This window comes from Juglans regia, chromosome 3, assembly GCF_001411555.2.
Source record: "Juglans regia cultivar Chandler chromosome 3, Walnut 2.0, whole genome shotgun sequence".
NCBI classification, from domain to species: domain Eukaryota; kingdom Viridiplantae; phylum Streptophyta; class Magnoliopsida; order Fagales; family Juglandaceae; genus Juglans; species Juglans regia.
In genome coordinates, this window is record NC_049903.1 from 20647472 (window position 1) to 20674597 (window position 27126).

A 27126-nucleotide genomic window follows, 5' to 3' on the forward strand; every position below is an offset into this window, starting at 1 on the left:
CACATCGATCTCTGTCAACTCTGGCCCACGAAATGCCACTTCCAGGTAGCTTCAGGCTAAGCGCTCCTTCACAGCTCTGCACAGCCCAAAATTTCTTCTCCTTCCCGAAAGATCTCTTATTTCACTCTTCCCATCTTCCCTATCGGTGTCTCACACGAGTCTTGACACTTCAATCGGCAATGGCTTCCGGTGAGTTCTTTTATATTCTTATATATATCTCTTTGTTTTGAGGTTAAAAATTCGCTCCAACGGACTGCTGGGTGGGGAAGAAACTCGATGAATAAGCAAGAATCTAGGTTTTTGAATCTCCGTTTTTTTAAATTTTTTTTTTTTGGGGCTGAAACAAACGAGGCAATGCTTCTTTTGAAGGAAAAATTCAAAATGATTCTAATAAGTAATTAATTAATTTTCTTGTTCTGTGCTTATGTAAACAATTTTCAGTGATGCAAAATGATTCTAATTATTGCGTATAAGATTTTCTTTATTATTAGTAGTCGGTCGGCATGAAACCACGTGTAACTCTCTTCAGTTGTGAGTTACATGTAGTCTTTTTATACTAATTTAAAACAATTAATGGCTAAATCCAATATGGCAGTATTGATCTTCTGAATTATTTACGCACAGCATCATTAACACTAATTATGGTTCATCACTGTAGACTGTATGAAATATAGATTCGCTTACCATGCACTCTTACCTTTTCCCTTTCTCTTTCTGCCTCTCTATTGGTATTGTTAAACTCCAATTAGGAATAGACTCATATGCTTTTAGAGATAAAAAAAAAGAAAGAAAGAAGAAAAATAAACTTGATTATGGATTTACTGTTCTCCATTTGATTAGATGCGGACATGGAGGATTACGGATTTGAGTACTCAGAAGAGGAGCAAGAAGAGCAAGATGTTGACATTGAGAACCAATACTACAATGCAAAAGGTATTTCCAATTGAATATTTTTGTAGCTGTTCTTATTTGCATTTCTGTATTAGGAAAAACGGTTTTTGGAATTTGAAATGCAGTTGGGACTGCAATAAAATTTAACTATAATATTTGAATGCGCGTTTCAAATTATTTTTGACAGGAATCTCTCCTTTGCGAATTTTCCATTTTAGTTCCAGAATTTGAATATTTTGACAGTATTGTTTTATTATTGACATGCTTTTAGAATGGCATGATGAGATGTTGGATTACCAGCCACTACGAAACCGCCGAGTAGTCATTTGAACTTTTAATAATCAACAAAAGTCTCTCTTGTTAACCTTTTAGTTTGTCTAATCACATTCATTGAATAGATATTTTACTGCAGCTGGTAAAAGATCACACAATTATTGGTGAAGGACATATCGATTGGGAAAGAGTAGTACTAGGATGGGTGACCTCCTGGGAAGTCCTTGTTTTGCACCCCTCATTTTTACTTATAAAAAAAAAATATTGGTGAAGGACATATCGATTGCTTTATTCAAGGCAATAAACTTTTGGAGGGGGTTATATAAATAGATGAATGAGGGAGTAGATAATGTCGACAAGGAACTGACCTACATTCCTACATTTTTTCGTTAGATAACTTAATCCTTTAAGAAAGAAGAGAGAAAAAGGTGGGGGGGGGTCATGTTTGTTTAAGACCATGAGCTCAATTGCTTTGGCTTGATAAGAAATATTTGGGACGTTAATGATTGGGAAATGGATGAAGTTAAGGCTTTGCTGGTTAAACTCTACAGTTCTAAGTTGGTGCTAGAAAGAGAGGTTAGCATGGTGTGGATTCCTACTGGAAATGCTATATTTTCAGTTTCTACTTATTACAGAATTTTGTCAAGCCAAAGTAGTTGTGTTTTTCCTTGGAAAAGTATATGGAAAGTGAAAGTTCCCTCTAAGGTTGCTTTTTTCTGTTGGGTGGCTTCTTTGGGCAAAGTTTTGACTACTGATAATCTTAGAAGGAGAGGTATGTTTATTGCTGATTGGTGTGTCATGTGTAAAAGGGATGAAGAATCTGTAAATCACCTTTTTCTTCACTGTGAAGTGACAAGATTCTTGTGGAATGAGGTTTTGAGTTGGACAGGATTACATTGGGTAATGCCTAGAGAAGTGGTGGATTTATTGGTAGGGTGGAAGGGTTTGAAGGGCTGAAGAAGGCGGCGAGGGTTTGAAAGATGATTCCTCCTTGTCTTATGTGGTGCATTTGGCTTGAGAGAAATGGGAGATGCTTCGAAGATAAAGAACGCTCTTTGGGAGATCTTAGGGTTTTTTTCTTGAGTACATTGAGTTCTTGAGCTAAAGCTTTTGTAATGGTGAATAATTTCCGGCTTCTGTTTTAGTTTTTTTGGTGTTAGTTTCTTTTTGTTTTTGGAAGTAGTAGGTGTTCCCTTTGTATACATCCTGTGTACTTGGGCTTATGCCTATTTCTTTGAATAAAATTATTACTTACAAAAAAAAAATAATTGTCAACACGTATTTTTTATAAGAAAGAATGAATTTTATTAATAGAATCTAGGCAAAGCCACTAGGGATGCTTGAAAAAGGAACTGCTAAGATCCATTGGGGACGCTTCTTGTCTTCAAAGTTTCGGTCATTTCTTTCCCACCATTTGCACCACATGAGTAAAATAGGGATTATCTTCCAAATGGTTGCGATTTGTACAACTTCATAAAGACTTCTCCAACTAGCAAGCAAATCGATTACCTTCTACCCTGCTAGCTCCATCCTGCTGAAGACGTCATCCCATAAGTATCTGGCAACCTCACGATGACGTAGCAAGTGGTCAAGCATCTCCCCACTTTTTTGGGACATACAACACTAGTCTATAAACAATGATATGCTGTTTCTGTAAGTTGTCCATGGTTAGGATCTTCCCCAAAAAAGCAGTCCATACAAAAAAAGCAACCTTAAGAGCATCCTCATTGGATTAGCAATCCCAAAAGTCAAATTTTGGTTAATATCACATACTTTGCCTTTTACCTATTCCATTCAAAACCTATTCCCACATTGGATTATCTATCAACTCTACTTATAAAAAAAAAAAAAAAAAGATTATCTATCAACTCTCTATATAATAATAAAATATTATTAATTTAACATTTTTTTTATCTAATTTATTTTTTTTCATATTTTGTAGTTCTACCGATCATATGTTAATTAATAATCATATTCTAATTAAATTATTGTTTAAACAATCATATCTAATGGCATTTTACGAGTTATCAGTTACTTCTAGTAAGGGACACAACAACAATAGTCAATATTTTTATAAATTATGAGAAGCATTTATCTCGATCTCCTATTAAAGCACATATTTATTTTCCCAAACGGAGATGAGGGGAGCTTGTTCAGTGATTCAATCAATTGATTCATCTTTTCTTGAAATGTACTTTATCAATTCAACATTAGATATCACAATCTAAGCAAATGAAATCCATTGTAGAATGCCATAATCAAGCTGAACATAACATGATGGGGAACATCACATAAATTTCGACATGGATTGAACAAGGAGGAGTAAAGATTCCACCTAAAATAGTATTTGGAGAATGAATCACAAGCACACAATTCATTTGCAACTCATTGAACAAGGAGAAGTAAAGATTCCACCAAAAACAATACTTGAGCCAACCCCAAGGGTTCACTCTCAAAGCATTTGGTTCCGATTTTAGCACCACACAAGTGTGCTTATAAACATCCATTGAACCACCTCCAATCTCACATCCATCACCATAAAACTGACAACCAGTCAGCCGTAAGAAAATGCTCTAACTAACTAGGTTTACAAAACTCCCATCAACCCATGAGATGCTTAGTGTAAATGTATTGGCCTCACACGTCTTCAGTACACATCCACACAATCACACACAACCCAAAGGTAACTATAGTCAAAATTATTTTATTTTTGTTTTATAACTAATAATTCTTCGTTGGCAATTGTCGTCAAATATGCTTCTTAATTGCTTAATTGGACAAGGACGGTTTCATAATTATTTATGATAAGAAGGCAGTTATGTGCTGGAAAGAATGAGAGAGAGATTTGAATTATTAACTACTTACATTAACTTCTACATTATGATCTATTTCTCTAGCTTGTTTAAATTTAGTTGGCGTATCCTTAACCAATTGCCCAATATGTAGCCTCGTCTTGTGCTTGTAAGTTAAAAAGATAGATATGAGGACTACTAAGATGGAAATTCATCATTCTATGATTTCCTTGAGAAAGATCAAGAGACTGATTTTTTTACAGTGTCATTTCCAAATAATAGAAAGATCATAGGGGCTGGATGAACTAACTGTGTTCGCAAGAACAAAGTATCCAAGTGACGAATACAAGTTTCTCACTCGTGGGTAGCCCAAGTGGTAAGGGTGAACTTGTGGGCATGAGCCCTATGTTACAGGTTTGATTTCCCCCGGGATCAAATTGCGATTTAAGTGGGAGGCCATGGCGGTGGGTTGTTGTGCTAGTCTCCCCGCGGGTTTAAGCTCCATGGGTGAGTCCTAAGAGCTCTGCCGTGTGGTGGTTCCCCCCATCATAAAAAAAAAAAAAAAAAAACATACATTACCTCAAAATTCCAACATTACAATGCTTCTTAGGTTGACCCCAACCCCAACACTTAACAAAAATAAAAAATAAACCAGCATATCCCTCATAACCAAGGCTTTATACAAGTGTTGCCCAAGAAAGCACTCGCTTTACAAAAGGAAGTCCTAAACTTGTGATTATGCATTCTGGGCCTTGATATTATAGATTAGTTGTAACGCCCCAATGGAAGGTCCAAACCACATGGCCTATACTCTAAAAGGACTAGTCAATGATACAATTAGAGCCCCATTGGAACCTTATAAAGAGCAAGAACTTCTCCTTCCCAAGCAATGTGGGATCCCATACACCACCTACCCTTATCCATATCATATGGGGTATCACAATCTACCCCCCTTAAATTCCCGACGTCCTCGTCGGGCCTGTCCATTATAGGTGGCACGGCTCAAGTCCCACATTTCTGGTTGGGATAGGCTCTGATACCATTTGTAACGCCCCAATGGAAGGCCAAACCACATGGCCTATACTCCAAAAGGACTAGTCAATTATACAATTAGAGCCCCATTGGAACCTTATAAAGAGCAAGAACTTCTCCTTCCCAAGCAATGTGGGATCCCATACACCACCTGCCCTTATCCATATCATATGGGGGTATCACATTAGTGCTAGTTAAAACCCAATTTATTTAAATCCTAAGATCAAGAATTGCCTCCCAAACATATTCCTGGAGACCAAAATTTGAACGCAAGAAATCAATTCAATGAAACCGCACCCAAATTCCCATAGAATCCAGCCAATATGTATGATTAATTTGTTACTTATGCATAAAGTAAATGCACTTTATGGAATGAGTTATTTGCAAGGGTAGACATTACTTGGGTAATGCCTCAAGTGGTGGATTTCTTGGCTAGTTGGCAAGGTGTTGCGGGATGTGGAGGCAATAAAGTTGAATGGAGGATGATTCCTTTGTGTTTGTTTTGGTGTCTATGGCTGGAGAGAAACAGGAGGTGTTTCGAAGATTGTGAATGCACAATGGGGCAATTTAGGGATTTTTTTTTCAGCACTTTAAATTTTTGGGTGAACAATCTAGTGATGGACATGAATTTTTGTAATGCTTTTTAATTTCTACTTTTCTTTAGCTTGTATTTTTTTTTAATATGTAATTTGTTATAATATATTAATAGAATAGGCATAGCCGAGATACACAAGAAGTATACAAGTGATTACACCTATTTAGCCAGAAGAAATAGAAAAGAGAAAGTCATGAAAATCGTGGCCATTAAAATCTACAGATCTGGCCCAAGAAAATAAAGTGCTGACAACAAGCAATCTAATCTCCTCCATAGAGCATTCCCGATCTTCAAATATCCGGTCATTTCGTTCTTGCCAAATGCACCAAAGAATACATATAGGAATCATTTTCCACACGTCTGAAATTTGTGGAAGACCACCAAGGTTTGACTAGCATGCCAAAAGTTCCACTACTGTCGTAGGCATAACCCATGCTAGCTCTAACTGCCTGAAAATGTCTACCCATAACGCTCTAGCAATCTCACAATGTAGTAAAAGATGGTCCATAGTCTCACTATTTTGTTTACACATACAACACCATTCCACCACTATCATCTCTCGTTTCCGTAGATTATCCATCGTTAAAATCTTCCCCAAAGATGCAGTCCAAGCAAAAAATGCTGAATGAGGAGGAGCCTTATTTCTCCTTATCTTTTTCCATGGAAATTGATTATTCTGCGGTAATGTGAGGGCCTTATAGAAAGAGCGAACATAAAATATACCCTTTCTAACAGGTGTCCACCATAAAGAATCAGCTCCTTGGTTACTTGGTCTCTTGGAGTATAATAGTTGGAAGAACTCTACAAAAGTACTGATTTCCCAATCTTGGGCCGCCCTAGTGAAGTTTACATTCCATTGGATTGAATCCCTATCTATCATAATAATGTCTGCCAATGATGCTTCCTTCTCACAGGCAAGTAAAAACAATGTGGGGAATGAGCCCTTGAGAGCCCTATCTCCGCATATCGTACCAAAATTGGGTTCTAGAACCTCTCCAAACATTATTCTAGTATGAAGAGCAAACACTCCCCACCCTCGTCTAATGTGCTTCCATAATCCCACTCCATAGACCCCGTGCACCTCCTGAGTACACCATCCCCCCCGCGCACCTCCATATTTGTGAATCTGTGATCAATCACCAACTTCCATAGCGCTTCATGTTCCGTATTGTATCGCCAGAGCCATTTTCCAAGTAGAGCTCAGTTGAACAACCTCAGATTTCTAATTCCCAAACCACCAGAAGAGATTGGGGAACAAATCTTGTCCCACTTGACCAAGTGGAATTTAAATTCTTCCCCGATTCCCCTCCAAAGAAAATCACGATGCAAATTTTCAATGCGTCCACACTCGCAGGAATGGGAAACAAAGATAAGAAATAAGTAAGTAGATTGGAAATAGTGTTTTTGATAAGAGTCATCCTACCCCCTTTCGACAGATACAAACTCTTCCAACCTACCAATTTTCGTTCAATCTTTTCAATAACTGCATCCCAAATGGTTTTCGCCCCGGAGGCAACCCCCAGAGGAAGTTCCAGATTATTCATAGGGAGTGACGACACCTTACAACCAAGAGTGTTAGCCAACATATGGATATTACGAACATTACCAACTGGAACCAGTTCTGACTTGGATAGATTCACTTTCAAACCGGACACAGTCTCAAAACAAAGTAGAAATGCCCTTAATGCTTGAATCTGGTTGAGTTCTGCCTTGCAAAAGACTAAGGTGTCATCTGTAAACAATAAATGAGAAATGTGGAGAGTGCCTCGATGATTATCACCAACCAAAAAACTAGCCAAGAACCCACTATTGACCAACGCTGAGATCATTCTACTGCAAGCCTCCATGACTATAACACAAAGGAGAGGGGACAAAGGATTCCTTTGTCTAAGACCACGGGAACCACTAAAAAAAACCAACCGGGATCCCATTTACCAAAACTGAGAAGTGCGTTGTCGAAATGCACCACCTAATCCAAGAGCACCATCTCTCCCCAAAACCACACCTCCCAAGCAAGTACAACAAGAATTCCCAGTTAACATGATCGTAAGTTTTCTCCATATCCAACTTACACAAAAGACCCAGATTGCCCATTTTAACCTACTATCAAGGCATTCATTGGCGATAAGTACTGAGTCTAATATTTGTCTTCCTTTAACAAATGCGTTTTGAGGTTTCGTAATGAATCTCCCCAAAACTCCTCCTAAACGATTTGCAAGCACTTTGGAAATGACTTTATATACCCCATTCACAAGACTAATTGGCTTGTAATCCTTTATTCCGATGGCCCATTCTTCTTGGGAATAAGTGCAATAAAAGTAACATTTAGGCTTTTCTCAAATTTCCCACATGAAAAAAATTCATGAAATACCTTCATTAAGTCCTCATTCACCACTTCCCAGCAAAATTGGAAAAAACCCATAAAAAATCCATCTGGCCCCAGTGCTTTGTCTTTAACCATCTTTCTCACCACTTTGTGGACCTCAGCCTCCTCAAACGGCCTCTCCAACCAATTTACATCTTGTTGCTGTATGGACTCAAAATCTATCCCATCAATTTACGGTCTCCACCCAAGAGGCTCAGTAAACAATTACTCAAAATAACCAGCAATATGTTCTTGGATCATAGGAGCCTCAGTGCAGACAGATCCATCAATAGACATCATCTCAATGGCATTCGTTCTTCTATGAGAATTAGCCACTCTATGGAAGAACTTCGTGCTACGATCACCTTCTTTCAACCACAAAGCTCGGGATTTTTGCTGCCAAGAGATCTCCTCCAATAGGGTAGCCCTCTCTACTTTTGAAAGCAATTCTTTCTTCCGAACACGCTCCTCCGAACAGAGAACCCATCCCTTCTGAGCCCTTTCTACCACCTGAAGCTCCTCTAAAAGTGATTTCTTACGGTTGCCAATATCTCCAAAAGATTGATCGTTCCAAAGCTTTAAATCATTTTTTAAAGCTTTCAATTTACTAGCAAAAATGAAACTAGGTGTGCCTTGGATCTGATAAGAGGACCACCATTGTCTAACCCATTTCAGAAATCCTTCAGTTTTTAACCACATGTTCTCGAACTTAAAATACCTCCGACCTCCTTGAATAACCCCACAATCCAACAATATGGGGAAGCGATCTGAGCAAAGGCGTGGGAGTCTTTTCTGACATAACTCTGAGTAGCAAGATTCCCATTATGGGGAAACTAAGAATCTATCCAATCTAGACCATGAATGGTTATTGGACCAAGTGAATGCACCGCCCATGAGTGGAAAATCCACCAACCCCAATTCAGAGATAAAATTCGAGAAGCTCAACATTGCTGGCCTGAAGTTGCTTTCACCTGATCTTTCACTTGGAAATCTTAAGACATTGAAGTACCCACCTATACACCATGGTAAATCCCATAAGCATGTAATCCGGAAAGCTCCTCCCATAGTAAATTCCTGTTGCTGTCCAGTGTTGGTCCATAAATTCCAGTAAAAGCCCATCTAAAATTATCCTCCACATTATGAAAAGAACATGCCACAGTGTGCTCCCCGATAAACTCCTCCATTTTATTTACCACACATCTATCCCACAATAGAACTCCACCCGACGCCCCCACCTAGGGAAGATTTTTTTTTTTTTGATAAGTAATAATCTTTATTGATGTGAATGAAATTAGGCGATGCCCAAGTACACAGGAAATATACTAAGAGAGGCACCTAATTACATTCTAGTAGACTAGAAAGAAGATAAAAACTCATGAACATTCTCTCCCTTCTATACAATAGTAGAAAACCACTGGAAAATAGAGAATACAAAAAAGTTCCAGATTTCCCCCATTGCACGCTTCTTGTTATTAAAACATCTGTCATTCCTTTTCAACCATAAACACCACATTAAGCACAAAGGAATCATCCGCCACATGGCTGCTAATTGGACACTACTATGAGGCCTATTCCAGCATGCTAATAGGTCCACCACACTCTTGGGCATAATCAACTTAGCCCAGCTCTACTAAGAATACCAGCCCAAAGCTCCCCAGCCACCTCACAATGTAAGAGCAAGTGATCTACCGATTCTCCACTCTTTTTACACATGTAGCACCACTCCATGATCGCCATACCTCGTTTTCTTAAATTGTCAACCGTCAATATCTTCCCATGAGCAGTTGTCCAAGTAAAAAAAGTAACTTTAGAAGGCACTAAAACCTTCCATATACTCTTCCATGGAAAGAAAATGGGCTGTAGGACTGTCAAAACCTTATAGAAAGATTTAATAGTAAACTTCTCTTTCCTCGTGTGAGTCCACAACATACGGTCTCCCCCCATTGGCCCCTAGCTTTGCTGAATATAAGTAACTGTAAAAATCTGCCAGCTCTTCTAATTCCCAGTCCTGAGCATTTCTTGTAAAAGTGACATTCCAAGTGACCATCCCATTGGCACGACATAGAACTTCTGAAACTGGGGCTTGCTGATTTCCAGCCAAATTAAAAGCAACTGGGAAAGCCAGACAAAGAGAACTCTCCCCACTCCATACATCGAACCAAAAGCGGGTACGTGTTCCATCACTCACCTCAAACTTAAGATGTTTTTCAAAGGTATTCCACCCCTTCCTTATGAATTTCCACAGACTTACTCCGTAAGACCCCCTACCCTCCTTAGAGCACCATCCCCTCCACTCACAACCATACTTATGATCAATAACCTCTCTCCACAGCGAATTCCCTTCCTTATGATTAGGGGTGTAAACCGGTCGGTCCGGACCGGAGAAACCGACCGGACCGACCGGTTCGGTCCGGACCGGACCGGACCGACCAAATGCATGGTCGGTTTCGGTCCATTGAATGTGAAAGTTTCGGTCTTCGGTCCGGTCCCGGGGTGGAGATTTCTCGGACCGGACCGGACCGGACCGACCGAATAATTAAAAAAAAAAAATTATATATATTATTTATATAATAATTATACAATTAACAATATAAAATTTTAAATATGTTATTAATACTTGTTAATATTCTATAAATTAACAATATTTTATATATATCTTAATCTAACCTCTTATTTAAATATGTTATTAACACTTGTTAATATTCTATGAATTAACTAATATATAATATCAATTAGTTAATTATATAGTAATTATATAAATTAATAATGTAATTTTCATTTAATTTATTATCATTGATCATATAAAATATTTTTTTTATTGAGTTTGTTATCTAATCCATATTAATAAATCACTTAATTTAATTTAGTATTTTAAATAATTTTTTTTTATTAATTGATTTAAAAAAAAAATATGCCGGACCGAATGGACCGACCGGACCGGACCGGACCGATAACTACCGGTCCGGTCCGGTCCCTATGGGGTGTTCGGTCCGGTCCGGTCCGGTCCGATGATGGACCGAAAATATTCGGTCCATCACCAGACCGGACCGGACCGGACCGGACCGACCGGTTTACACCCCTACTTATGATACCTCCACAACCACTTCCTTAAGAGTGCCTTGTTGAAAACACACAAGTTTCATACCCCTAACCCCCCATTCGCCAATGGACAGCTCACCCTTTGCCAACTCACAAGGTGAAATTTGAATTCCTCCCCCATTCCACCCCACAAAAAAGCTCTAAACAACTTTTCTATCCGGTTTGCCACACCCACCGGTAATGGAAATAGAGAAAGATAGTAAGTGGGAAGGTTGGAAAGAGTGCTTTTGATAAGGGTTAATCTCCCCCCTCTCGATAGATATAGCCGTTTCCATCCTGAAAGTTGTTGCTCAACCTTCTCTACCACCTCATCCCAAATGCTCTTTGCTTTGAAAGACGCCCCTAAGGGGAGTCCAAGATATTTCATAGGGAGAGAGGCAATTTTGCAACCTAGTAACTCCGCTAAAGAGGCTATATTGTTCACCTCCCCCACCGGAACCAGCTCCGACTTCCCCAAGTTCACCTTGAGTCCCGAAACAGTTTCGAAACACAACAAAACTGCCCTTAAAGCTTGAATCTGGCCACTTACAGCATCACAAAAAATGAGCGTATCATCTGCAAAAAGTAAATGCGAAATGGAGCTGGTATTACTATTGCTGCCCACTGAAAAACCAGCAAGAATTCCTCCCCTTACAGCGGCCTCCACCATACGACTCAATGCCTCCATTACAATGACAAAAAGGAACGGGGATAGTGGATCCCCTTGTCTCAAACCCCTGGAAGATTGAAAAAAACCACAAGGTCTTCCATTGACTAGGACCGAAAATCGAGCAGTTGGGACACAATGTTTAATCCAAGCACACCATCTATCCCCAAAACCACATCTTCTAAGCATATAAAGGAGGAAATCCCAACATATATGGTCATAAGCTTTCTCCATATCGAGCTTGCAAAGAACCCCCGGGGTGCCCTCTCGCAACCGACTATCCAAGTACTCATTAGCTATCAACACTGAATCCAGGATTTGCCGACCCTTTACAAATGCATTTTGAGGTTTGGAAATGAGTTTGTCCATAACCAAACTCATACGATTAGCTAACACCTTTGATATGATTTTATAAATCCCCCCTACCAAACTAATAGGCCGGAAGTCTTTCAATTCATATGCATCGGCTATTTTCGGAATGAGAGCAATGAAAGTGGCGTTTAGTGACTTCTCAAACTTTTGACTAGAATGAAAAGCATGGAAAATCTGCATCACTTCCTCCTTCATAATGTCCCAACTCTCCTGAAAGAAAGCCAAAGAGAAACCATCCGGACCGGGTGCTTTGTCTCTGCACATACTTTTCACCACGAGATGCACCTCCTCTTCATCAAAAGGCCTCTCCAACCATCCAGCTACATCCAAATCCAGTTGAGCAAAGGGTAAACCATCTAGTTTGGGACGCCATTTTTCTTTTTCAGCAAGGAGATCCTCATAATACTGCACTATGTGATCTTGGATTTCTTCGGAAGAATGTAAACACACTAGAACTGGAATGGAGTACTTCAATGGCATTGTTGCGCCTATGTGAATTAGCCACCTTGTGGAAAAACTTAGTACATTTATCCCCCTCCTTCAACCAAAGTGCCCTTGATTTTTGCCTCCAAGATATTTCTTCTAGCAGCAATACTTTCTCAATTTCTGTCACCACCACTTTCTTCCGTAATAAAGAGTCTGCATTAACTACCCCTTCCTCCAAAGCCTGCAGCTCATCCCAAAGGATATTTTTCTGCACTTCCGTATGTCTAAATTCTTCTTTATTCCACTTCTTCAAGTCATACTTGAGGCTTTAAGTTTACCCTCCACTATGAAACTAGGGGTACCCTCAAAAGAATAATTGTCCCACCAAACCCTTACCTTATCCGCAAATCCTTCAACTTCCAACAACATATTCTCAAATTTGAAGGAATGTCTACCCCCACGAATACCACCACAATCAAGCAAAATTGGGAAATGATCGGAACAAACACGTGGCAGCCTTTTCTGACATAGGTTCGGAAAATGCGTCTCCCAAGAAGAGGAGACTAGAAATCTGTCCAGCCGGGACCCCCCTCGGCTATTGGACCAAGTGTAGGCTCCCCCCAACCAGCGGAAGATCCACAAGATTCAGATCAAAGATCAACTTTGAAAAGGCTTCCATTGCCCCTGACGACGTAGAGGCCCCTGCCCTCTCACTAGGGAACCAAACAATATTAAAATCTCCACAAAAAACCTAGGGTAAATCCCATAAGGAGTGAAGACCTGCCAATTCCTCCCACAAAAAGCGTCTATCTCTTTCTACATTTGGCCCATACACACCCGCTAAAGCCCACAACCACCCATCCTCAATGTTCCTAAAAGATACAGCCATTGTGAATTTCCCCATGCAATCCTCGACCATCTCCACCACTCGCTTATCCCACATTACCAACACACCTCCCGAAGCCCCCGATGAGGCTAGAGAACACCACCCCACAAAGGAACAGCCCCACAAGCTTCGAATTATGTATCTATCAACACCACACAACTTAGTCTCTTGAAGGCATACAATGTCAGCCTTCCAACTCCGAATGAGGGATCTAATACGGAGACGTTTATTCACGTCATTGATCCCCCTTACATTCCATGAGAGGATTTTAGGTTTCATTAAATAACGAAGTTCCCTTACCCTTCAACCTCTCCCTCCCCACACTTCCCTCCTTGTTGTCGTAATTAATAGAGCATTTGAGACGTTTCAACTCCCGGTCCCATTTCACTGCTGATTTCAGAACCGTAGGTCTCCCTGCCTCCATCGCAATCAACAGGGCCTTAAACTGTTCTTCATACCCAGCAAATGAAATTCCCACACACTCTTAAACTTCCTCTACTTTTTTTAACAGCCAATCGTCTATTATATTGTACACTGGCTTTGGAGAAATAATACGTAATGGGATAGGACTTTCCAACTCATCCTTATCGCCCTCAAAGCCGCTGCCCATGAGCTGATCCATTGGTTGGACCATAGAATCAGCCTCCTTCAACACCATTGAAGATGACCCAGTACCCCCATTGATCCCCCCTTCCATATCCACCACCCACAAATTCCGAGTGTTACACCCCTCATCCACCTCCCCATCCTCCAAAGTTTTCCCAACAGGCTCATCATTTTCGACCTCCACTGCCTTCAGAGCCGCTTCTGCCACTTCCGCCGACATGGGCAGTACCTGAGCTACTCCTGAGCCTTCGACGGTGGTCGGCGACGTGATCTGAGCGTACCCTGACGTCGCAGGGGCATCGGTTACCTCTGTCGCACCCAACGTTACAGGTCCCGATATTAGATCCGCGACCATCGCCCCTGAAACTTCACTCCCCAGTGGACAGAACTGCTGCAATAACGTCAGAGAGACCTCAGAGCCCTCCGTTGCATCTTTCTGTGCTAGTTCCGATGAGTGAGCACCTCGACATCCTCCGTCAACCTCCATCGCACCTTTCTCCCCTGTTTCTCGGAGCTCTGCCACTGTTTCCAGCACCCCAGATGTCGACAGGAGACCCACCCCCTTTGACGGCGGCCCCTGGTCCATTGTCGGCGGTGGGTGTTGAGGCCCACCCGACGACGATGGAGTTTCGGCCCTTGGAGGCCGACGTCTCCAAGTAGCCTCCACGGCCTGCCGCTTGACAGGCTGGGCCTGTTGAGCCGTGCAGGGGGCTTGGTGGGCATACCCTGGCCCATATGCAGAGAGGCCTTTTCCTTTGGAACAAAGCCCGTCTTCCAGCCCCAAGCCCAACTCCCTCCAACCCCCCTCCTCAACGCTGTGTTTCACTATCTCCATATTACTCTGCAGAGTACTTATTTGAGCCTGCATATCTGACAAGAGACGAACCATACTTTCCTTGTCAAGGCCATCACGTCCCCTGCCATCCTCCCCACTCCTCTGCACCCCAACCAAACCACCATCCCTCCCACACATGTCAGGACTAGAACCCAGTCTAACAGTACCTCGAGCAATGTCCAGGTAGCTCGGTTTCTGTAAAGCTACCATGCTGCTGCTGGAATGATGAGGCAGCACTGCCGTCGACTGGAGGTGTTGAGGCAGCACCTCCCTCAACACCTCCATCAACCTCCTCCATCCAGCTCCCTCACGATCCTCAGGAATGAAAATACAGTTCCGACGACCCCCCTGTTTATATTTCACCAATGCCATAAATGCTCCTTGAGGATTGGAACATCGTTGAGCTATGAATCCCCTATCTCCTTCCCGATGAGCTGTGTAGAACTCTCTTTTCCTTAACTTCAAGCAGTCGTCCAGTGCCTTGATAAACCAACTTGTTGCAGCTGAACCCAAGTGCAGTTTTTTTACAAACTTCCAACCACGTTCAGTGATAAGCACCCCAGAACCATCTCTCACCACCACAAAAGACTTAAGTTCACTGAAAACAACATTCGAAGCTACCATCTTCCTATTCATACCCTCACCCATCTTAATCAACAAAACTACAGAACCACTCAACATAAATCCAATCAACATAAGAACAACTCCATAAAATTCTCACAAAGCTCTTGGAAATGAATTCCATCTTGGTTTCCTGCATACAAACAATATCTGCCTTCCATTCCTGAAGCAAATTTTTTATTCTCAGGCATTTGTTAGCATCATTTAGCCCATGGACATTCCAAGATAAAATCTTGGGCTTCATATAGAGAAAGATGGCCCCCTCCCTTTAGATCTATCTTTGCATGTGCTGCCATCATAGTCAATTGAGCAAGAGAGTCTATTGAGTTCCCTCTATTTTTTAGAAACATAATTCTTGAGTTGAGCATGAACTCCTTAAGTGTCCTCTAGCAACGCCAAGAATTGATCCTCAGAGCCCTGGCATTCAATCCCCACACTGTGTTGAATTTCCAAAGCCTTATTAATAACCCATTTTGACACTACAGGTTGACAAGGCACCCCTTCCAAATCCTCGGGAAGGACATTATCGGCATATACACGCAACAAATCCAACGCTGACGATGGTGCCACCTCTGAGACAGTTTCCAGTTCTGTCAACAGCTCCACTTTTGATGGGTCTTCCACCCCAATCGCTAGAGGTGGTGTCTCTACCAAAACCGACATCATTTGTAGACCCCTGTCCACCCTAACCTCAGAATCCAGTGATGTTTCGGTACTTTCCTCCTGAAGGACCTTCGCTGGTGATGGAATCTCCTGGAACACTCCAACCCCAACCTCTGTGCTTACCATCGACTGATTCTATCCACAAAACAGAACCGGAGAACTGGCCCCCACCTCTATATTGGGTTCAGACACTACCTCCAGCACAACCATTGCTGGAATATTCATCGCAACCGTGGGTGAAGACTTGGCATGAGGCGACTCTGTCTGAGTCAAAGTCGTCGCCGTAAATTGGTTCTCGATGATCGATGGGCTTGCTCCACTTCTAGCCCTAATCTGCCAAACTGCGGGCTTAAGCCACCTTGTCTTGATCCACCCTTAAACCCTTTAGCTTGTATTTAGGTGTATTCTCATGTATACTCTTTATGTACTTGGGCTATGCTTATTTACTTGGAATAAAATCTCTTATTACCTATAAAAAAAAAATGCAAGAAAATAACCCCACAATATTTCCCAGGAAAATCCATATGAGAAAACCGAGATAATGGAACTCACAGCTTGCCCTGGAGCTTGGGCGTGACCTTGGGGGTGCCAATCGTGTTGATGAGCCTCTAAAACGTGGAAACAATGGTGTCGATCTGGAAGATCCCGGAGGCAATGACTTGAGTGGAGTCTTGCTTGCCATTGATGCGGTCTCGCTTCGAAGTGAAGGGGCAGCCAGCCTTGATATCTTGGAACATTGGGAGTTTACAATATCCATGGCCATGGCTCTCAATGGGGAAAGTTTTCAAGCACGTGATAGGCTAGTGGCCATCACATTGTAAGTATAACGGTTATGCTTGTACCCAGATTGATTTGAGGCCCAAGTAAAGAAAACATGAGCTATTTCCCAACTCTTTAGGCTAGTTAACACACTCAACCACTTGGGTGGTCAGTCTTGGTGCTAGATTCTCAAATTCAGGATCGTCTGGGGAAAAGTGTCACTTGGTGAAGATTGAAACGAGGCCATCGGTGATGCTGGTGAGGTCCAAAGGAAAAGATGCGTTATTGTTGGTTTTGGTGCATATGAGTCTTTGGGAATGCGAAGCATGAGAGCGTCTTAGTGAAGAAAAGTGAATTCATAGCATGGTCTGATGGGTTTTAATTGATTTGCAAAGATTTCTATGGAGTCGTTTGATTCTTACTGGTGCCAAGGAGGAGGAGCTAGCAACAGAGAAGATGGTGACGGGGCTTTGGTTTGAGAAGTAGCTCCTTTTGGAGCTTGAAACTGCAACCAATGGAGGAGGGAGGAGCCTGTGACAGAAGAGGAGCTGGAGAGAAAAAAGGAGAAGAAGGCTGCCGTGTGGGAAAGAAGAAGAAGCCGCAGGAAAGAAACTAGCTGGACGAAGTAGGGTTGAGGAAATGATATAAAATTATATGACCTTGCTACAGTAACAAGTCATATTTGTAGATTGGGATGGCGTTACTGCAGCTCATGGGCTGGATGGCCTTAAGTTGGCTAATCCAATGTAGTCCTATTTATTTTATGGCCACATTAACTAAATAAAGAGCTGGACTGGCATTTGGCTAAATGCCAATGCTCTAAGCTGTGCCTTAACTCTTCCAAATGTTCCTTCAAGAGAAAAGTGAGTCGTCCCAATGGGTAATGACTTTGTAAAAGAGTGAATAGAAAATCTCCCTTGACCACAGCAATAGCATCGTATCAACTCCTTGTATTCTTATCCCCATGGAATACAATAAGTTGAAAAATTCTGAACTAGTGTTAACTTCCCAATCATGAGCTGCCCGGGCATGTATGATGTTTGCCAAGGCTTAGGAGACACATTAGCCTTAAAGTATGACAGTGGAAGTGCCTTTCGCATATATTTTTAACCAATGTTTATAGAAATTTTTAATGATGGCTACCGGAGAAATGACTCTCTCTCTCCCCCCCCGCCCCCACCCCGCGATTTCCTCTTGGGGTTGAAATCGCATAATTATTATACATATTGTAGCTGTTTGTTCGTTCCCTAGTAATGCTGATATCCTTTTTTCTTTTTCTTCTGGTCAATATTTCCAGGTCTGGTTGAATCTGACCCTGAAGGTGCATTGGCTGGTTTTGCTGAAGTAGTACGCATGGAAGCAGGGAAGGCGGAGTGGTGAGCATATTAAATATTGGAATTCCCTGTGCTTATGTTTATGTGAGAGAAAAATAAATTAGAAATAGAACATTTATAAGTGTTCCAAATTTTCAAAAAATTGTCTTGTTGTCTATAGTCATATACCTCTAGCTTTATTGATACAAATGTGCTTTTGTGCTTGTTCCAATAGTTTTCTGCTCTCTCTCTCTCTCTCTCTCTCTAAGAGAAACAGGAAGATGCACTTGAACATGAGGGTATATTGGGGAAATTTCTAAAGAATTAGGTTCTAATATTTAAAATATCAATACATTTGATAGAAATGCCGAAATGCAATCATACAAAGTCCGGAAGAATATGTATGTAAGGCTAAGATGCAGTTGTATCCTCTGTTGTTTGCATCAATTATAATTACACTAATTTTTACAAGAACAACTTTGTTGCATCCGTTTCTTATTTTTATTTGATTTGTAAGAAACTTTTTTTCTATATGTAGCAATTTAAACTTTATTAATGAACAAATGAGTGTTATCCTAACAAACATGATGAATACGTGAGAAACAGCAAACAAGAAAGAGAAAAAAGAGCACAAAATCTTGGAACTGGGAGTAGTAGAACTGAAATGGGCAATAATCCAATGGTAAATGGTTCTACAGAAGAAATCTTTTGAGTTCCTCCACCATCATTTCGCTGTCCTCCGAACGCAAATCATTCATTTCTCTCCAAATATAACACAATGTGCAAGACTAGATCATCTTCCAGAAAACTGCATTTGGAGAATAATAAAACTTTTTTTTTCCAGCAAGTTAGGCCACCACTCGTTGGCCAATCGATGAACCGCACCATATAGAAACTCCCAAACACACCCTAAATGTGCAACAAGCCTCAATGCCAAACAGAATTGGATGAGGGATATTTAGTCTACCTATCAAAAAAAAAAAAAAGAAAAAAAAAAGAATTGGATGAGGGATATTTAGTCCTCCATATGGTCTGGAGATTGGTTGCGAGTGATCGAGCAAGATGATGAGAGCAGGGACAATTTTGGTTGAAGTGAGCAAAATAGCTGGTGTAGGTGCATTCATTGAAGATTTAGTGGAGATCAAATTATAAGCCTTGCGTAATCTGTGTTGAAGTTTTGATTGTTGTGTTGCCCATAATCCTGCTTTAAGTGCTTACCAGTTCTTAGCATCCTTCAAAGATCAAGTTAATGTTATTTTATTTTTGCAACTTAAATTTGTAATTATTTTTATCAATTGTCAATATTTCTTATATAGAAATGTTTGAATAATTAAACTGCTATTTGAAAAGGGTTGCTTTGATAAGGTTGAAGATGTTTCTACTAATATCATTGTTTGATATGCTGGCAACAACTAGTAGAATATCCACTTAATATTCGGACTTCTGGACCCTTGCAACTTTAGATCCTAAACTAATAAAAAAAAAACTTTAGATCCTAAACTTTCTGCATTTATTTTGTATACTAACTGTGTGCTGATTGTGCCCCTTTCTCTTGTATAGATTTCTTTATAACGTGAATGTTTCCATCTTTTCTTGTAAGTTGCTTTCTATATTTGAACCCATGGTTTCTTTGCTGGTTCAATGGCCCACATAGTTAAACACTATCTTAATAATTTCTTGGTTTTTTTGGGACTTAGAAATCATTACGTATTGTGAATGATTTTCCTGTCTGGTTTGTCAGGGGATTTAAGGCTCTAAAACAAACTGTCAAGTTGTATTATCGGTTAGGAAAGTATGAACAAATGATGCAAGCTTACAGGGAAATGTTGACTTACATTAAGTCAGCAGTGACGCGAAATTATAGTGAAAAATGTATAAATAGCATCATGGATTTCGTTTCTGGGTCAGCTAGTCAGAACTCTGGGCTTCTGCAAGAGTTCTACCAGACAACTCTGAAGGCCCTTGAAGAGGCCAAAAATGAGGTTGGAAGTCATCTTCTACCAGTCCACAATGAATTTAAGGAGTGCTAGTTTTGAATGTATTACTTTCATGCTGTGCAGAGGCTGTGGTTTAAAACAAATCTCAAGCTTTGCAAGATTTGGTTTGACATGGGTGAATATGGCCGAATGAGTAAGGTATTGAGATGATTCTGATTTTGTACTTCAGTTTTCTGTTATGCATGTTGGATGTAGCAAATAATTTCTTGGACATAGATTTTGAAGGAGCTTCACAAATCTTGTCGAAAAGAAGATGGTACAGATGACCACAAGAAAGGAACCCAACTTTTGGAAGTATATGCAATAGAGATTCAAATGTACACTGAGACCAAGAATAACAAAAAACTCAAGGTCAGGGTTCTGAAGTTTTACTTAAATCAGAGAATTTGTGACGTTTTTTTTTCTGTTCAGTCATATGTTTGATCATGTCTTTCAATGATTTTGATGAGTTTGCCTGTGGTTAAATCGTGGAAAAGGTTTGAAATGGAAATATAATATTAATGTTTCTTTCATAATATTTGGACAATTTGTGCCTTAATGTTCGTTGGTGTGTGCAACAAATTCTGACTCATAAAAAAGAAATGAAGAAGTTAAATGAGAAATGTGAAACCATTGACATACTGTAAAAATATGGAGGAATATGGTTATACTATTGAAAAATGACAGTAAATTCAAATCCTGCTGGTTCGTGGAAGCATCAATACGATCCTCTAGGCACATGATTACTGAATTCATATCATACGGCAATTAAGAATAACTAACTTGTTATCCTTGAAAAAAGAAAAGAGAAAGGAAGGATAGATTTCCTATTTTTTAAAGGATACAGGATGATTTAGTTTCAATTTTGTCATTTGGACCCTAAATTCTTCTTGATAATTATTAAAAAATATTTTTACACAGAATTCTGAACTTTCCTCCTTTGGTTTGGCATCCATATATTTCGTTCTTTATGACAACTTTATGGAAATTGTTAGTTGAAAATTCCCATAGTTGTTAAGAACTTCTATCATGCCAAATGAATAGAAATCATGCAGTGGGATTAGTTTAATTCATAAGCTTGTAGGGCCATCATGAGTGTTCATCCTTTTAAACTATTTCCTTGCCTACACTAGCATTTAAGGATGGGTTAATAAATAATATTGTACTGATATGAAAGTCTATTTCGATAAATAAATAGGGAAGACTTTTATAATAGAGATTGCTACTAGGGCTGAGCAAAAATCCAAAAATCTGACTCTGCTCTGACTATGACCAAACGGAGTTGGAGTCGGTTTGTTTTTTTAATATTTCAGTTGGAGGTGGACGGAGGTGTAGCTGGACCGACTCCGACTTTATGCTCCGACTCTGACTCTGAATTCGACTCCGATATTGTACATATGTTATAAAAATATGTATTTATCTATATATTATCATATATACTAGTATAGTTATATAGTTATATAACTAGAACTTATATAGTTAAATTCAATAATATACTAGTATGAGCTAATTATTATAAAATAATATATTTATACTATAATATAAATAGACTAATGATAGTTTAGTATATGTAAATATCATAGCATTACTACCAAACATAATCAAGTATAGAAATAAATTAGACGCTAGTATTTAAATAAGTCTAGCATAATAAATTAATAACACATATACTAATTTACTGAAATATAATAACATGTAATTAGATTCTAAAAATAATGTCATACTATAGTATGATAACATGTAAGACACTATAGTATAAGTCTAGTATAAAAATAAGTTAGATGTTACTGTAGAAGTAAATTAGCAGTGAATGATTTAGTTTTAGTTTTAAATTTTTTGGAAAAATTGAAATTTGAAAGGCCACAAAAAATTCTTTTTTAAAATGGGCTAAATATAAAGCTAAAAAAGGCCCAAAACTGAAAGCCCAAATCTGACTCCACTCTGACTTCAACTCCAACTTGTCGGAGTCGGATCGGAGCCTACACAAATCCAAGTCGGAGTCGGAGTTCGGATTTGAACTCCGACAAAGTCGGAGTCGGAGTGGGATTTAGGGGAATCCGACTCCGACTAAGTTGGTGCTCACCCCTAATTGCTACTTCATCATCTACGGGTGTAATACAAAGAATTAAAATCTGATGAAAAACTAATAAGTCATTCACATTTTAGGACCTTTAGTTCACAATGTTTAATTGCTTATGAAATTAGAAATCATGTGGTTGGTTACCATCTGCACAACTAGATATGATTAGCAGTGGTTGAAGCTCGATTTAGCCTGTGGGATCTGATGTAGCGAAACTTGTCTTCCTATTCCAAACTTCAACAGGACGAGAGGTGTATAGAATTTATCTCTGTTTTATATATTACCTATCTGTGTTCTCTCCAGGAAATTTCACAATGGTTATATACTCATTACATCATTGGAATGAAAGTTGCTGTCACAGTAGAAGGTTTATGTTTTGTGAATCTTTGATCTGTTGTTGTATGATGGTTGATGGATAGGTCTGATCTCATATTTGTGATTGCTTTTCTCATTTTTCATTTATGTCGGATGCAGTTTCAACTTTTGAAGTTGATGTAATTTCTTATCATTTATTGGACTATGCGAACTTATTGCAGCAACTATACCAGCAAGCACTTGCGATAAAATCAGCAATACCCCATCCAAGGATAATGGGTATAATTCATGAATGCGGGGGTAAAATGCACATGGCGGAGCGCCATTGGGCAGAAGCAGCTACTGATTTCTTTGAAGCTTTTAAAAACTATGATGAAGCTGGAAATCAGCGTCGTATCCAATGTTTGAAGTGCGTAATGGAACACTTTTAATCCTTGATTTCAAACAAACATTATTCGTTTTTCATGAGAAAATAATTATGCATGTTAATTTGTTATTGTTAAGATGATACAATTATGCATCCAATCCCCAGGGGTTGGCTCAAGTGGCAAGGGTAAAAGGTCTAAGGTCTAAGGTTCAAATCCTTAGATGCAAACAATTTTTAGGGGCTGTGTCCTATCGGTAAAAGGCCGATGTTTACCTGATCTGTGTTATATAGGCATGTTACTTGGGCCTGGGGTTTAACTGGGTAAAAAAGCTTTGCATTTTCATGGTCTCCAGGGTTTGTCATTTTCAAAATCTGTCTCTTCAATAAAGGTGCTCTACCAGCCAAATAGGGGGTGATTTTGAGAGAATAATTTATGGGAAATTAGATATTTAGATATTTTTTTTTTGTATAGATTTCTGAAAGTTTGAAATAAACTGGTCCAGTCATCTCTGTACTTCATATATCACTTATCTCCCTCATTCCTGATTAATGTGCTAGATATCTGGTTCTTGCCAACATGCTGATGCAATCTGAAGTTAATCCATTCGATGGGCAGGAGGCTAAGCCGTAAGTCCTATATCTAATTTCAATATTCTATCTACTTGATCTTCGTTTCACTTCTCTTGTTCTTGGTTGGGGTTGTGGTTTTTGGGCGGGTTGGGAAGTGGTGTCTATTCTTCCCGTTCGGTGTTCATAACTGCTACTTTGCAGATACAAAAATGACCCTGAAATTTTGGCAATGACAAATCTAATAGCAGCCTATCAACGAAATGAAATATTGGAGTTTGAGAAAATCCTGAAGGTAAAGTTTATACAGACATCCTCCGTCCCATTATGCTTTGCATTTATGCCTAAGTTTATGATATTGTATTCAACTTGTCTCCTCTTACCTAAGCCTATTGGTGAAACTTGTTGATTTTCAGAGTAACAGAAGAACAATTATGGACGATCCATTTATCAGAAATTATATTGAGGACCTCTTAAAAAATATTAGAACACAAGTCCTGCTCAAGCTCATCAAACCTTACACAAGGATCAGAATCCCATTCATATCTAAGGTAGCTATCACTTCCTCTGTGCATTTGTGCATACGTGAACTTCTATTTTCAGTTATTTTATCTGAGTTTTTCTATTTAGGGTAATGCTAAGTTTTTTTAACAATATTTTTCACTTATAAAAAAAAGTTCTTTTATTTAGGCTAATACTAAGTTATCCAACCAGCTGGACTAATAAACTCATGGGTACTTTTTACGTTGGCTCAGTTTGTAAAAGGGGCATGCATAAAATAATAGATTTTGATGAATTGGACATCTTTTATAGGCATTGATGTCACAGGACTGCTTTTGGCACTTATTTAAATCCCTTAAAAATACCTCTAGTTAATTATATTACTGCATTAAGTTAGGTTTGGCTCTTGAGTAACTAGTATGGGGCATGTTGATCTACGTTCTAATGACAGTGCATGACAGTGGTAGCATGTTGACCCACCCGTGGGTAGCCCAAGTGGTAAGGGTGAACTCGTGTGCATGAGTCCCATGTCACAAGTTCGATTCCCCCTCGGATCAAGTTGCGATAACATATTATAGTGTTTGTAGTATGTAGTAATGGCATCTGTGAGATATCTGGTAACTTGAAGAGTAATGATACACAAACCTTTTTACTATTACTTGCAAATGACGTTTTAATTGGAGGGCAGTTGTGTAAAATTTGGAATTCAAACAAAAAAAAACTTTTTGATAAAGTAGTACCATCGCATTGATTGTTTGCAAAACATACCGCCTTGGGAGGTGCCTTATTTCTCCAAATCCTTCTCCATGGAAAGTGATTGTTCTATGGATGTGTGAGGGACTTATAGAAGGAACGAACAGAAAATGTACCTTTTGTAGCGGGTACCCACCACAAACTGTCAGTTTCCTGAGTACTTGATCTCATGGTGTACAAGAGTATGAAAAAATCCAGAAAGCTGCCAACTTCCCAATTATGGGCCACCCTAATAAAGCTCACAATCCATTGGATTAAGCCACCAAACATCTTCACGAGGTCAGTGGCCGATGCTTATTTTTTACAGGCAATCCTGAAAAATGTAGGGAATGTGTCCTTGAGGGCTCTATTTCCACACCATAAGTCATGTCAGAATTTTATTCTAAATCTGTCTCCCATCACGATTCTAGTGTGTTGAGCACAAACCCCCAACTTTGTCTAATGTGTTTCCATGCTACCACTCCATAAATCCCTTTGTACCTCCCTAGTACTCCAACCCACCCGACATTTCCATATTATATACCACTATAACCATTTCCCAAGAAGAGCCCTATTGAATACCCTCAAATTTCTAATTCCCAGTCCACCATTAGAGATTGGAGAGCATACCTTATCCTCCCATTTGACCAGGTGGAACTTGAATTCTTCCCCCAACTCACTACAAAGGAAATCACGATGGAGTTTCTCAATTTGGATCATCACAGTCACAGGAATTGGGAACACAGATGGGAAATAAGTTGGTAAATTGGACAATGCTCTTGATTAGTGTGGTCCTACCATCTTTCGATAAATACAATCTCTTCCAACTTGCCAATCTACATTCAATCTTCTCAATTATTTAATCCCATGTACTCATGTATACTCCTTGTGTACTTGGGTTTTGCCTATTATTATGAATAGAACTTCTTGATTATCGATAAAAAAATTATTTAATCTTATGTAGCTTTAGCTGTGAAAGAGGCCCCCAATTGAAGCCCAAGGTATTTCATGGGAAAGTAGGAGACCTTACATTCGATAGTGTTAGCCAGCAACTGGATGTTGCGAACGTTCATTTCTAGCTAGACCCAACTTCAACTTAGATAAGTTCACTTTTGAACTGGACAGCCCTTAAAGCACGAATCTGGTTTTGTTCTGCGTCACAAAATATCAAATCATCTATAAACAATAAATGAGAAATGTTTTGTACTAGTACCACATGTGCTGAAAGAGTAGTGAGATTGTGGATCATCTTCTAGTGCATCGTGAGGTTGCTAGAGCATTATGGGATGATGTCTTCAGAAGATTAGAGCTGGCCTGCGTTATGCCTGCTACTGTGGTCGAGCTTCTGTCCAGCTGGACGAACTTGGGCGGTATTCCACAAATCACAGTTGTGTTGAAGATGGTTTTTATTTGTATTCTATGGTGCCTATGGAAGGAATGGAATGATCGGACTTTTGAAGATAAGGAGTGCTCATTGGAGGAGATTAGATTATTCTTTGTTAAAACTCTATTCTTATGCACTAAAGCTGTAGATTTCAATGGCCTAGACAGCTATAGATTACAAGTTAATACGCATCTCCTGAGTACTCCATAAAGCTGTTTTGACTTGGGATGCATCTCCCTGTACTTTGCTTGTGTTTCTCTTTTGCATCTCCTTTCCTTTGGCCCATCACACTTAGCTGAAATTGCGGTTTCCTTACTACTACAAGTTATAGGCTGATTGTACTTGGATGTTTTATTCAGGAGCTTAATGTGCCCGAACAAGATGTTGAGCAGTTGCTGGTGTCACTGATATTGGACAACAAAATCCATGGGCACATTGATCAGGTGAACCGGCTGCTAGAGCGCTGGGACAGGTCAAAGGGAATGAAGAAGTATGCCGCTGTGGAGAAGTGGAACACGCAGCTTAAGTCTCTCTACCAAACTATCAACAATAGAGTTTGCTAGGATTTGCATTTAGAGGGGAGAAAATGTAATTTTTCCATATCCTCTCCATTTGGTTGGTTTAGTCGTGTCATGTTGAGATGACTACTGTCTTGCATTATAAACAATCTCTTTTGTTGATTATTTTATGTTATTTTGACGATCTTTATATGTAATGTTTGTGATATAAAGAAGCCAAACCAACTGTTGGTATTTGATTGGAGATAATCTTTTAGGATCTTTAGTAGTTAGGAATCCAAAATATTACCATTTACTCGAGTCAATGATTATATATATATATATATATATATATATATATATATGTAATCCGTGAGTATATAGATTCCCTTCCATTTTCATTTTGTTGGGAAAAGTAGATACTTGTAGCTGAGATATTTTCCAATTGCTTGAATTGATCGGTCCAATACAGGGAGAGGTGACAGCATCAAATGCTCGTGTCTGGATTACATTATCCGAAAATCCTACATAGC

General features: G+C 39.5%; 1 protein-coding gene across 1 annotated transcript; it reads left to right on the top strand.

Annotated features, from left to right (window-relative positions):
• Positions 1–26907, top strand: LOC108999331 (COP9 signalosome complex subunit 2). The gene is made up of 11 exons (XM_018976216.2): positions 1–189; positions 841–933; positions 18159–18237; positions 19916–20156; positions 20235–20309; positions 20388–20522; positions 22767–22954; positions 23471–23539; positions 23684–23774; positions 23896–24030; positions 26456–26907. Exons 1-11 carry the CDS (start codon positions 33–35, stop codon positions 26657–26659), a joined length of 1467 nt encoding a protein of 488 aa, XP_018831761.2. The 5' UTR covers positions 1–32; the 3' UTR covers positions 26660–26907.
• Positions 26908–27126: the final 219 nt, after the last annotated feature.

Excerpts from the sequence above, each read along its gene's own strand:
- LOC108999331 (XM_018976216.2), top strand. The coding sequence starts at position 33 with ATGCCACTTCCAGGTAGCTTCAGGCTAAGCGCTCCTTCACAGCTCTGC. Across the intron at positions 20,310-20,387 it reads AATATGGCCGAATGAGTAAG|ATTTTGAAGGAGCTTCACAA; the intron begins GTATTGAGATGA and ends TCTTGGACATAG. Across the intron at positions 24,031-26,455 it reads GAATCCCATTCATATCTAAG|GAGCTTAATGTGCCCGAACA; the intron begins GTAGCTATCACT and ends TGTTTTATTCAG.